General features: G+C 39.5%; 1 protein-coding gene across 1 annotated transcript in view; it reads left to right on the forward strand.

Moving 5' to 3' along the window:
- The first annotated feature begins 418 nt into the window (after positions 1-418).
- The window catches only part of cdh16 (cadherin 16, KSP-cadherin), a 26,755-nt gene continuing 12,408 nt past the window's right edge, over positions 419-14,765 (forward strand). The window contains exons 1-10 of the mRNA XM_068576451.1: positions 419-469; positions 579-677; positions 2,297-2,431; positions 2,716-2,845; positions 3,618-3,776; positions 4,979-5,175; positions 9,561-9,686; positions 10,555-10,705; positions 12,351-12,563; positions 13,575-13,651. Of these exons, the coding sequence (XP_068432552.1) occupies positions 434-469; positions 579-677; positions 2,297-2,431; positions 2,716-2,845; positions 3,618-3,776; positions 4,979-5,175; positions 9,561-9,686; positions 10,555-10,705; positions 12,351-12,563; positions 13,575-13,651 (1,323 nt within the window). The 5' untranslated portion in view covers positions 419-433. The remainder of the gene's footprint in view (positions 470-578; positions 678-2,296; positions 2,432-2,715; positions 2,846-3,617; positions 3,777-4,978; positions 5,176-9,560; positions 9,687-10,554; positions 10,706-12,350; positions 12,564-13,574; positions 13,652-14,765) is intronic.

Here is a 14,765-nt window from a genome sequence, read left to right on the forward strand (position 1 = left end):
TTTAGAGACTTGCATTTTAGTTCATGGAGTAAAAAAAAACATAACTGTCACGAATACACTGTGACGTAGCGTGTGCTTTGATGTTGCTAAAAAAGCAACTAATCTTAAATCATATTTGTCAGACATTAGGGCTTCAGTGAAATTGCATAATCTTCACAGCCAACTAGATTTTTTTTTATATTTACGTTTTACTTTTTGAAATCAAACTTGGCTCCATTGGTCTTCTGTGCTATGTAATAGTGGCCGCTGTAAATGGCTTTGTATGTGGTTATACATTTAAATGCAGGCCCTCTGACATGTAAAAACTGTGAAATATGTGTGTATGAAAGAAAACCACGGTGGTGAATCAGTAACAACACAGACATTGTGTTGATTGTTGGGCTGAGGCCATGTGGTTTAAAACGCTGTGAATGTGCCACATTTACAGGGACCCATGGCTGACAGAGGAGCTACGACAATGCTAATCCTAGTAAGATGTTGTTTTATTTGACATGACTCTTCACTGGAATATTAATTTACAAAAAGTAATCACTGCATGAACAATGTCACTTAGACACACTCGATATCTTCTTTCGCAGTTGGTGGTACTTTACACATTTGCACCATGCTCTGGGGCAAATGTTAAAATCGGTGTCCCTGAAAACTACGATGGTATTTTCCCATGGTATCTCTCCAAGGTAAGGCCTTTCAGTTTACTTGAATTGATTAAAAAATTGATCTTTCAATATTTGATACGATTTATTGCAAAAGTCCACCGTCCTCAACATTGCATGACTACATTTTCTGAAGATTAAAATAGGTGATGGGAGCATCTCCTGCCAGCCATTTGAGTTTGATCATCTTTTAGTGCTGAGGAAAGTGGTGAAAGGACCACAGAAGTGGGCAGAAGATGAAGGTTTAGCAAGTAGAAATTGCGTCAGCCTCTTTTGTCCAAGCTGCACTTCTAGTTGAAGACGTATGAACACGCTGCCGTCATCACTAGACTATAATTGAAGTGTTCACAGTGCTGTTCAGGCACCAGTCTCTGCATTCAGTCCAGCTGCGTGGCAAGCCGGCTGCTTTGTTCATACATGTCACTCAGACATCCTCTGGATTGTGCAGCACCAGATGTAGCTGATGGTATATATCTTGATTGGTTGTTTTGTTACGTCGCCACATCTTGCTCAGAATATAATTCATAATTTCTGTCTTTGCCCAACTGGGAGTCATTTACTCGCTTTTAATAGCATGGCCAGGATTTAGAAGTTGAATAACTGCTTTGTGCTGGAAAGGAGATCATAATTGCTCCTAATTAGTTCAAAGTAAAAGCTTTTCATGATGGCGTGCTCATCAGGGAGGGCTACATGTGTCAGTTGTCATGTTTTAACTCAATGAATGAACAATTTAGCAAACCAGACATAAAACACCATAGGCTACTGTGAATGACCAGCCCCAAAACACGCTTTAAATGCAAACATTTGAATCCTGAGATATCTTTGTTATAAAAGAACCATCACTTGGAGAATTTAAAACATCTGAACTTTGTGCTTGTACGTATCGAGGCTGAGCTATCTTCAAAGTATTGCACAGTTGTATTGTTATAACAATACAAAGGGAAAATGTAAATGTAAAGTCGGAATTATTCTATATTTGTTGTATTCTTAACAAATCCCTTGAAAAGACAACAAACTAAAATGTTTTTGTCCATCTCTTAGTACACTAACACTCATTGCCAAGCCCATTTATGCTGTCTGTAGTATGCTCTAATAACTATTTAAACTATAGTTTCATTCATAAAGAGCTCAATAATTCACCAAAACATCTTTGCATTGTAATTAATTTATTAATAAACAGCAGTATTGTTTAGAGAGCAATAGGGATGAATACGTTGGTTGGGTCAATTCAATTTGGTTTTGGTCTTTTAACAGATTTATTAACAGTATATAAATGATCACAATGTATGTGGGACAAGTGGAAATCAGCTGGAGCTATTTTACCTGAGCTATGTTATTGTTTCTCAACATTTCACCACACGTTCATTGTAACTGAACATGTTACTTTTACCAGAAAGCCAGAAAACAGGTATCCTTAAAGCAAATTGTAAAACAGTCTTACTTTGTGAGCAAATTATAACCAATGTGTTTCTCACCTTCTTTTAATTATGCTTTATGCGCTGCAATCGGTCTCCACTGGACGTTGCTTCCTCGCTGCTCCTCCTCCTACTCTTTATTGCCCCTGCATATGGATCAACAGCATACATGTTTTAATCAGGAGCACGAACTGAGTTTATTTTCTCATTTTCTTCTCTTGTGTACAGCTGCATAGCCTGCCAGGTAACTACAGCGACCTGGTTGTAACAGGGGATGATGAGGGGATATTCGGAGTTGACGCTCAGTTTCTCTACGCTCTAAAACCTCTGGACAGAGAGAAACAGCCGTCTTACTCCCTGCAGGTAGCATATCATTATTGTGTCATATCATATGAAGCGAGAAACATGTTCTATAGATTCTGAACTGTTGTTACAAATTCCTTAATTTGAGAAGTATCAAATTTACATAACAAATACATTTAGTTGTGAGGTTCAAATGCTTATGTTTAATCCTGTATGAAGAATTAATTACTCCTAGGTCATTAGATTCTCATCAAAGTGTGTTATTCAAAGATACCTACAGACCGTCCGTGTGTGTGTGTCTGTGTGTGTGTGTGTGTGTGTCTGTGTCTGTGTGTGTAATGCAGGTGTCCTTCAGGACGTCAGAGCACCGCCAGAGCTTCACTGTCGAAGTGTGTGTCATCGACAAGAACGACAACGTGCCCACTTTCATAGAGGAGAGTAGAAGAGGCAGCGTGCAGCTCGGGCTTCTCAAAGGTATGAGAACCTTGTGCTCCAGGGTCACCGCATCGCACAGCCTTTTTCATTCTGGCTCACATGTATCAGTCCCGCTACATGGAGTGCAATAACTCTTTCAAAAACTCATTGCCTTCCAACAATGAAAATGTATTGAATGTGTCCCTGAAAAATGCAATATAATCCTTAACCTTCTGTATTAATAGAATACATGATGTGGCATACTGCATCATGTGGATTATACTAAAACGTACTGGACTTCAAACTATCACATGGCATCGGCTCAGACACAATACCACAAATGTATTTTATCTAAATTCCTTGATTTCCTCAAGGAAAAAAAAAAGACAAACAAAAACACCCACAAATATAGTGTATCGCTCATTTTAGAAAGACAAATATCATCTGACGGGCATATAAATTGCAATAAAGTAAACATTAAAGTGTACTGCTCGCTTGTTAAAGCTGTTATGTGTGCCCTTAAGAAATATAAGGGCACATACACAAACAGGGTCACTTCCTCCACTTATGGCTTCAGATATTTTTTAATCACATTGTATTATTTGCGAAACACATATTCTGTTGGAGCCTCTTTTAACTTAGTACCAATATACTTTTACCTTCAAAAAACCTCACATACACAGAATGCTTGCATGTGTTTGGTTTGTTTCTGCTGATTGGAAACAACCCATGTTCTACCCTGAGAGAGGGAATCTGCCTTTAATTTGTTGTGGAGAGAGATGTGTAAAAAAGAAAGTCATATTTTTGACCCTGCACCACCTGTGTCTCTCAGGAATCCCGTTCATGCAGGTGGAGGCACTGGATCGGGATGACCGCAACACCGCCCACGCCGAGCTGCGGTTCACACTCATGGAACAGACACCCAGGATTCCCTCCAGCCAAATGTTCTTCATCAACTCTCTCACCGGAGAAGTTTCCCTCACCGAGGAAGGTCAGTCCCAACTAGTGACTGGAGGGAAAGTATCCAGTGACACTTTGTTTGTCCGTAGAGGGCCTGGGTCTCTTCAGAGGCGACAATCAACATGTTTTTGTTCGGGGAGCTACAATAACTCAGAATGTGCTCCAGTTTAGGCTTAACATCCTGCAACTTCATCTTCTTTTTATACTCAAGAATGCTTTTTATTGCATGTTAGCAACATGAACACGCCACTTCTTTATCGAACCGTTAGTTTTTCTTTTGTTAGTCCATTAGTTTTAACTTTCAACATTTCCACCAATAATAAACACAGTCCATTAACATTTAGCAGATAATAACAAGAAATGGCAGCATGTTTGTGGAAGTTGAGTCAGTCTATCATACTCAAAACCCCAGTCCAAATAAATATTCTTTGGAAACAATTCATAAAAAATAAAAGGGTTCACAGATACATCCTGTAAAAACATGAGACATTTAAAAGAAAAAACATTTATTTTGTTACTTGACCTTCATTCAGCCATAACTGCATTCCATATGTGAAATAAATGACAAATGAAGATGTGTACAATAAGGATGCAATTATGTTGGACAGTGTTACGTCTTTGGCAAACTGACACATACACACACACACACACACACACACACACACACACACACACACACACACACACACACACACACACACACACATTGTAATTACACTAGATGCAGTATGGCCCTTTATGCTGGTGCTATTTCTGTAGCTCTGGTATTGCCCTTTGTCACGGCTCGGCAGGAGCTGGATGACTTTCACGCTTGCCGGTCCCTTCCGGCCCACACTGCTGCGGCTGGTTTCCACAGAGCTTCAGCAGTGAAAATTGAAAATCACCTTCTTAATTTTATACTTTATTTTCAAGTTAGGTACAAGTGATGGCTATGATTACCTCCTCAGTGGGTTATTTGTGGTATTTATTCTCCATTTTAGCCGGAAATTGAAAATTAAGTGATGAGTAGAGCAGTTTGTGCACCGTCTCACATAGGGAAAATATAGTCGGTTATATATTGGGTGGTTTATAAACCATCGCATAATCAAATTGTGTTTGTATGTATATTTTCCCCTTTTATATGTCTCTTTGAATTAGTCATTTGGCTTTGGTTCCTCATATACTCACTGCAAAACAGGTTAATTCTGAAATGAAAAGGGAAGAATCATCAAAGGTGCACTCGTATCCCACCAGGAGCCTCTACTCTTGACCCGGAGATGTGCGGCCGTTACAAGCTCTCAGTGATGGTGAAGGACATGGCGGGGAAGGCGAACGCTTTCTTTTCCAGCGGCATCGTTACCGTGGAGGTAACGGGAAACACCTGGGCGTCGCCCGACCCTGTCCGACTCCAGGAAAACCTCCCGGGGCCCTACCCGATCCCCATCTCACAGGTGAGACGGCAACACCCACGATCAACATGTGTTCACTGGGAAACACACTTGACCTTAGCGCGTAAAGTGTTTTCACCCTTCTTCATTGAAACCACTTTTACTTACTTGATCCTAACATATATCATGCCGAACAACATGGGAGTAAAAGTGCTGACTGTGTTGTTTATGCAGCTCCAAGTGTTATATCACGTTACAATAAAACAAACTGTCAATAGCCTGGGCCGAGTAAAGTGGCATCATATTACCAGTTGCTGTTTTTAGTGGCTCTTGGGTCCTCCTAAGTGACCAAATACTGAATTATTGATGCTGTTCAAATGCCATGGATCATTTCAGGCTACCTCCTGACTGAGTCACTTTACTCACATACTCCCACCCACCAACCACCCACCACCACTCTGAGAGGCATTACACAAACCCCACAGATTAAAGGCAGAATCCACCCAGTTGCCTACAACGTGTTGTTTTAATTAAATTGTACTAATATCTTTAATGAAATCTAGAAAGATAAAATCCTGGATGGACTCCATAGTAATTATTTATTTTTGTTGGCAAACATGTCTACTTAATACCTTAACTATTATACAACCTTCAAGTCTGTTTTGGCAAAGTCTTTAACAGAATATAATTCAGCATCTATTTTAAATATCAATCAAAAAATGAAATCATTTTTCAAGCAAAAATACCAAACACTCTCTGGCTCCAGCTTCTCAGTCGTGAGATCTGCTGCTTTTCTACAGTATATGTATATCATGGTATATCATGGTAAAGTGAATATTTTTGCCTTTTTGTTGAAGTGAATAAGACATGCAGTATAAAGATATCATCTTAGACTATAGAAAACTGTAATGAGCATTTTAGCTATTTTCCTGTAGTTCAGAAACCATCAGAATAATCCACTAACCCAGAAAATAATCCACCAGATCCATAGATGATACAAATTATTGTTGGTCGCAGCCAATGAAATTTAAAATAAAAATATGGAACTGAATAACGAAACACTTACATAAGTAACCATGGTGCTTTTAAAGAATATAGGCACACTTTCAAATCTAGAGATGGAAATCCAAAATAAATCAAACAAACTGGTGGATGTCTCTCCCTTAAAACAGTCAAAGCCCAAAGAGTCAGCCATTGTTTAGGACCGACTCCAGAAGTTGTCACGGAGTTCTGGTGAAAAGAGATTAATTTATAGGAAATTCTACTTTAATGTAGTGCAGCAATGTAAATTCTGACTAAGGGGCTCTTGGATTCTCCTCATGTATTACTGTGCCTGGCCCATGGTTTTGTGTAACCTTTTGGTTGTTATAATATTAGCCATATCAGCCACAAGTCTATAAATAACTCAATAGCCCTGAGAGGTTTTCGAACACATGGCGACTCGGCCAGTAGTGGCAGTGAAGAAATTACTTTTTTTTTTTTTTTTTTTAAATAACATTATTAATTCTCTGCTGAGTACTGTGAATACAAAGAGGCCTGTAGAGCTGATTCTGGTGCTCCATGCATTGTTCAGGTTGTGAGAGTCACTGTGGCCAGTAGGTACATCACAGTACGTCCCCCTCCTCCGGTTTTCTACCACCTCCCCCACACTCGCCCTCAGCCTCTCATCTCTCCTGTTCTAACAGCCCCTTCCACCCACAGAAAATGTGTGGATTCACAAGTGTAGGCACATTTGATTTTTTTTATTCATAGCTTTCAAAGGCAGATTCAAATCTACAATTCAAATCTATCTTTTTAGTCGTAAAATCAGATTGCCGATGCTATTACATACAGCTGTGTGACTTTGAAATGATGATTGATTTGTGTACATTTTCATAGCAACAAATAGCATGTGTGCATCTTTGTGTACATCAAGCTCTGTGAAAATATTTCACTGAGCAGATTCCCTCAGTGGGTCCGCTTTAATTTCAAATAGATAATGTGTGATGAGTAAGAAATCAAGCCTCTATTGTTCCGTTACTTAACCAGCGTCTACTTGAAAACTATTTCGTTACAACCAGAATCTAAAGCACACAAAACGGGATTAGTTTGACATGGATGTTTACTTGGGGGAAGCCTCATTTTGCCCACGCTGAGTGATTGTACCGCTGTGCTCAGAAGGTGGTGGGACTAACCGCTGTTATGACACATACAGAGATGAATCTCACCTCCCCTTCAGTCACCAATAAATGGAGCAGTGATGTTCTCATCCACTCATCTGCAACAAATGTGGTATTTTACTTGTCTCGTATACCTGCCATTATATTTCCTTTATTACGATTCTGTTATTAAACTAAGCCGAGAATGCTGTTGTGATCAATTTGACTGATTCCTGCAATCAGATGAAAATAATCTCCGGCTGTCATTTAAAATATGAAATCCGGGCATTTGTCATCGGTTCTTTTGCGTCACTAGGCTAGGGAGGTTAATTTCAATCTGTTATGCATTGCATGTTTCTGATTACCTGCCGAAAACTTTGATTCCGTAATGCAATCAGTGTAAAACTACTTGAACTCTGTGATGCAGTCACAGAGCTCAGAGTGGAAGAGAGGCCTCGGAGCCGGTGAACGAATGAGTCAAGGCTCTCTACTGCATTGAATTGTCAGCCAAATGAAATCTGATTATTGTTGCAGAATTAGTTTGAGCCACATTAAATTTCCGTCGTGGCCCCTGAATCACTGTTCAATATTACAAATGATAGTTGTATCAAGGTGATGCTACAGCTAACGTCACACAAGCGATCTCATGTTGGTTTGAATATTGGCAACATTAAAGCTGCTATGACCACAATACAATTTTAACATTTGATAACAAATAAATGTTAATGTTGCCAAGTATCTACTATAAAAACAATTAGCTGTTTGCTCATTTATTTGCCATCTCAACTAAATGAGGTCATAAGACGTCAGTGTTCTGTTTCCAACATGTTTTTGCTGCTGCCAAGTAGCCCACAAAATGTGTTGTTAATAATCTGTTATTGCAGGTTTAATGTCGCGAATCCGGAAAACAAGGCAACTCTAACTTTGTTTCTGCCGCTCTAATATTTGTGTTTTGTCTTCCAGCTCAAATTGTGGTGTTGTCTGTCACCAGCTAAAGTCAATATCAGCTGTTATTGCTAGATTTGGGGATTGGTGGCTCACAGGCAATAAATAGGCCTCTGTCCCTTCATAGATATCCACTATTTGTATAAGTGTTGAGATATCACATGAATATTTTAAAAGGCTACAACTAATCATTATTTTCATTATTGATCAGTCTGCAGATTATTTTGAGTATGTTTTTCAAACCATTATAACACAAGTTATAGTATAGTTCCATAGTGTCGATTTACAATCATTTGACAAATTGCACCGGCTGTGATATTTTAGTATTTCCAGATTTTGTTGTTGTTGTGTGTTTAATGGAGAATAATGCACTAGGACTATATGTAGTACTGTATTTCAGCAGCTGTTTACTGTCCAGTCTACATTATTTTGGCTGAAAGCACATGCAGACACGAGGCGCTCTTGACGCAGCTCAAACACAAGCAGAATGTGCAAACTCAAACACCGACTTAGGCGAAAACAGATTACTTCATAGATGTTTTGAATATAACTTCATGTCGTGCAGTTGGTGATCATCAATCAGCTCTTGAAACGTATCTCTTTAAAGTTCTGAGGTCTAGAAACACACTGAGAGGCAGCCAGCTGTGTGAAGCCGCTTTGTGTATACAGAGGCATAGTGTTTGGGCAGCCATCTCCAAAACAAGGGAGGAGTGTGCAACAGTGAGTTGAGGAGATGCACATGCCCTGGGTGTCCGTCAGCTGTGTAGAAAACGGGCTTCTCTCCTTCTTGGGTGCTGTTTGATGGCTACTGGGGCCCTTTCAGGCTCACTGCACAGCCCTCTGTCAAGGGCTGTAAAGCAGAGTGGAAAATCCCCTTCAGCCTGCAAAGTTAGTTTTGGCCGTGCTCTCTGTTCCACATCATTGTTAGTGCATTTGGTTGACTTCTTATTATGTAAACCAACGTAGCTTTGCTTTGAACCTATACGTCATGCAGGCCCGCGCTGATTAGCTCTTTAGGTTCATACTGCATGAAACATTTACATACACTGTGACTGTGTAGATAGAGCGTTATTGTAATTGTAATTACCGTCTTGTAAAGTTGCAGTTTACATCCATTTTGACCAAAATGCCAACACTTATTACATTTGTGTTTACTTGGCATAATTCTTGAGTCATTTCCAAAAATGTGTTTTGACCACCAGAATCTAATCAGTTCATCCTTGAGTGGATGTTTGTGTAAAAGTTGAAGAAATTCCCTCAAGGCGTTCCTGTGATAACGTGTTTCCGAGAATAGAACGGGCAGACGGACAATCTAAAAACTTAGATTTTGTTGTTGTGTGTGTGCTTATGTGTGTGTTTATGTAGGTCAAATGGAGTGGGAGCCAGGCAGAGTACAGTCTGGAGGGGGAGTTTCCAGAGATGCTCTTCACCATCAGCAGAGAAGGAGTCATTTATCTCAACGCCCCTCTGGACAGAGAGACACAGGACCAGGTCTGTATATCCAACATAATAATACATGTCAGTTCATGGCTACTGGTTAAGGCGTCAAAACATTAGGGCTGCAGGTGCTACACTAATCCTTTAAGAGAAACAGAATCAGGTTGATTTCTATCTTTGAACTCTGTCACATTCTGTTTGCACTATAATCTTATTATAAAGTTTGCTCTGAAAAGCTTGTTATTTTCTGGCTCTCAAGTTAAAAAATTGTTTGCATTTTGCGCTTCAGTTTTGCATACAACTTCAGCTGCTGACGACTTTGAATGGCGCACTGAATTGTATATTCGGGCACACATGCTCAAGTGGCCAGAGAACAACACAAGAGAGCCTGAGCTCCATCAGTGGACGTGATTGGTGTTTAAACACATGCATCATCTGTCTTCTTGAGAGACCATTTCATTGAAAGGTGCAGAAGGCATGATAGCCTTTTCTCTACCCCTAGTATTGGAAAGGTTTTAGATGCATACTTATCATCATTTATCAATGTTATTCATAATCTGTGGAGGTATTAAGGAGCCACTAAATGCCAAACTTCTACTAATACAGCTTCATCACTCAGTCACGTATCCTTCATGAGTGATGCCGTAAAGATGCCTAATCACGGCGGTTGTTTCTCACTTTCTCACGCAAGAGGGTCTGTGGTTCGGATCCTGGTCTGGGCAGGGTTCGGATACTGGTCTGGCAGGTCCTCCTGTGTGGCGTTAGCTTGTTCTCCCTGTGTCAGCGTGGGCTCTCTCCAGCTTCCTCCCACATTCCAAAGACATGCTGCATAGGTTAATTGGACTCCAATGAGGATAAGCGGTTCAGATAATGGACGGACGGATGCTAAAAGGAGACATTGTGTCTCTTTTTGCCTTGTCAGTTCCAGATCAGCATTGTGGTTGAGCGTCCAGATGGCAGAGAGATTGCCAAGCCTGTGGAATTGAGGGTGATGGTGGGCGACGCCAATGACAACAGACCCACCTTTCCACAGGCACAGTATCATACTGTGGTCAAGGAACTGGCTGCTCGAGGTAACACGCATGTATCAGTTTTTCTATTCATATTTTGGGAAAATGTTTTGAAAAAAGTCCAATTTTCGCTATGCCAACATGTGCTAGAGATGGATTTGTATGTATTGCATAGCCAGTGTTCGTGGGTCTGGTGGACCTGTTGCTTTGTATAGGTTATTAATTCAACACCATCAAACAATTTTAATGTAAAAAAACTGAACAGATGTTTATTCATCCCAATTACAAGTAATACAAACAGCATATATGGTTAATATTTGTCCTTTACCTTTGTTAGATCACATTTAAGAATCAATGTGCTATTTGTTTTTATTTTTATTTTATCTTTATTCAAGAAGATCATTCAATGTCAGAAGACCTTAGAACCTTGCAATCAGAGCATATAGAACCCTGAGGTTAGAGCATAGAACCACAAGATCAGAGCATAGAACCTCCAGGTCAGCGCATAACACCATGGGATCAGAACATAGAACCCTGAGGTCAGAGCATAGAACTCTGAGGTTAGAGCATAGCACATTTAGAACAGAGCATAGAACCTTGCGTGTAGAACCCTGAGATCATATCATCCCTATTTATTTACTTGCTAGCTGCTGACAGGTTGGTCCCTGGTACTCGTCTTCATTTTGGAACTAGTTGATGCTCAATCTCATGTAGTATGAGATTGAGCATCAACTAGTTCCAAAATGAAGGAACTAGTTGATGCTCAATCTCATACTACATGAGATTGAGCATCAACTAGTTCCAAAATGAAGTCACTGTCAGACTCTGAGAGAGCAGACATGTGTCTGTGCTTGAATTTATCAGCAATGTTGCGACTTTGTACGAGAATGGCATAGGCATTAAAACAACTCACACATGCGTGTGCGTGCGCGCGCGCACACACACACACACACACACACTATAAGCGGGCCCAGACAGGAGGACAGAGTGAAGGTACACAGAACCTACAATTTCCACACTCTTATTTGTCCCGGATCCAGTGGACCAGAACTAGTTGTTTTTTTTCATATCTCAAAGTCCTTATGAAGTGAGGGATCATTATAAAATAACATAATAAGACCTCTGTCTAATCCTTTGTCACATTTACTCTCTAATGGGAATCTTGTTTCACAACAAGGAGGAAACACTGTCTGGAAGGGACATTGCAGTGATGAAAGAGCTGAGAGTGCCAGATACCTTTTATGAAAGGAGATTGGGATTTTTGCCAGGACAGCAGGGAAAGCACCCTTGCTCATAAAAGGCACATGGTGTGTTTTGACATATCAGGCTCCGGCATAAAAGCTTTTTTGTTGATGCTTTAATACGCTTGATTCTGGGAAATGAATTAGACAGGACAATCTGTTAATCTAAATGGAATTACTCAGTGGGGATTAAATGAGAACGCTATTGTTATAGCCTTCCCATCCTTATTCCTATTCAGTGTGCATTGTGACTGTAACTTATTGCAGAGAGAAAACATGTTATTTGGCTGTATTACAGAAACTATGATCAGCTACACTTTAAAGTGTAGTAGATATTTAGAGTTAATCATTTAAAAGTAAACTGTATGTTATGATCGCGTCTGACAGGGATGTAAATAGTTAATGGCTGTAAATAGTTTAGATACACTGATATTTCAGGACTGTTCTTTACTAGTGTGTTTCCCCAGGGACAGAAATCCTGACAGTGCAGGCAGCCGATAACGACGATCCCAAGACGGACAACGTGCGAATATTCTACCGTTTAGTTGTGCAAATTCCAGAGAGTCCTCGTGCCCTCTTCCGAGTGGACCGTGATTCAGGGGTCATCTCCGTCCAAGCAGACAGTATGGAGGGAACAGCACCTCAATACACTCTCACCATCACTGCTGAGGATGCTAAAGGTGACTTTGGATCAATGCAAAAATACAGCCTTCCTTGTGTTGTGATGCTTCCTCTTGCAACCTCAATGAGTCTCCAAAAAGGCATAAATGACATTTAAACTGTGACTTTCCTGTTGCTGAGGTAGGATATCTTGTTAGGAGGATTGCAGAGCCAGATGTTCAATCACAATCCCTTTTATTAATTGACGGCATAGACTGCATGGCCAATCATGGCCAATCACAGTACATCATACCATAATAAATAAATGCTTGCCTGGCAGCAAACTATTTCAGAGGGCATTAAAGTCAAGTTAAAATTAAAAGTCTCTTTTTAACAATTTTAGATTACATTACCACTCATTTTGTGCACCTATTTAACAATATATGAAAATCCTTTAAAAAAATTCAAAAATTCAAAAATCATACATTAAAATACAATAGTATTTCTTCCTGGAAGAGAAGTAGTACAGTTAGTAGTTAATACCAGCCAATTATATTACGACATCCATCCCAACTTTTAATAAAGGAGTTCATTCAAATCCCACCCACTATTTAGTAGTGTAATACAATGCAAAAGGTTTAAAATAAACCTCTCTTGTAAATGTACAACGCTCAAATATTCTGTTTTACTGGGGAATACGTCACAGAATACGTCTAACTGACGCTCTAACCTCATGCAAACGGGACTTTGCAGTGACAGTCAAGAGTAGAGAGAGAAAACAAAGTAATGATGAAAACTGATAAAGCAGTAACATAATGTACAGATATGTAAAACACTGCAACGTTCATCACAACTGTCACAAACAAAACCCTGTGAGCGTTGTGCTCTAGTGAGTAGCTTCTTTGACATATGACGTCCAGAGATGCATGCATGTTAGCCTCTGGGGTGACAGATGTGGTCTGCATGACTCACGCGTCAGGTTGTGATGGAGGCAAGATCAGATACTTGCTGTTTCTTCGGCATGTTTTATTTATTTGTGTGATGGGCTGACCCTGAGTCACGAACAGAAGCTGTGGTGATGTCCCCGGCAGGTCTAAACAGCTCATGCACCGTGGTTGTGACGGTGCAGGATGAGAACAACAACCCTCCAGTCTTCTCCCAACACGAGGTACGACAGCACATATTCAGACATAAACTGTTCGCTTAGGACACGATGAACAATACTTTTTGTAAAGAAGGTAGGCCAAACATCACTGGCTGTTGGACTGGTGACTGTGAAGCCGCTCTGCAGGTCACTGATCTAATTTTCCTGGCGGGGAACTAGATATGTCCTCTAATCTTAGGCTTACGGCAATGGCACCATCATATTATTGGAGGAGTTGTATTCAGTTCTTTGTACTCAAAATGGACTGTGTTCTGAATTTAATCTGATTAATCTTTCTTTGGAGAGTAGTTTCCACTCATTGGTTTACAATATAGTCAAATTTGCATCATGACGACATAAAACTGCTACTAGTTACCATTAAGGTGTTGGAAATCATGCTATTTCAGCAATGTACTACCAACATATTTAAACATTAAACATACACCTTCTGCTTCAAAAGTGACTATAGAAAGTATATATATATATATATATATATATATATATATATATATATATATATATATATATATATATATATATATAAACATATACATAAACAAATAAAATATACAAATACACAATGGAATACAAATAACCGCAGTGTATTCAGAGATTAAATTAAATGGAAATGGAAATTAAATTAATTGTATTCAGGGGGTTAAATTAATGCTGGTTTTCACAGCGAGCAAAGGCAAAACAAATTACAGGAAATTATCCAACTATTGTCCGCATAATGTACTTATGCATGCTGGTTTACAGCCACCTTGAAGCCTTCATGAGTTCAGTCTACCCCCACCCAAATTGACTTTGGGTGTTTAAGATAGTGGGGTCCTTGGGTGCCAACCACAGTCCAACATCCCTTGTTGACTTCAGGACAGGGACTTGTGCTCTCTCTCTCTCTCTCTCTCTCTCTCTCTCTCTCTCTCTCTCTCTCTCTCTCTCTCTCTATATATATATATATATATATATATATATATATATATATATATATATATATATATATATATATGCCTTCATGTCCTATTTCTCTCTACATTCAGTTGTCTAATAAAGCCATAAAATGCATAAATAACAACAAAAGAAACATTAGCAATTACGTTAATACAACAATGAATTACTTCGATTTTGTTTTGCATCC

This window comes from Clinocottus analis, unplaced genomic scaffold, assembly GCF_023055335.1.
Source record: "Clinocottus analis isolate CAN_PGR_092001 unplaced genomic scaffold, fCliAna1.0.p SCAF_1, whole genome shotgun sequence".
NCBI classification, from domain to species: Eukaryota; Metazoa; Chordata; class Actinopteri; order Perciformes; family Cottidae; genus Clinocottus; species Clinocottus analis.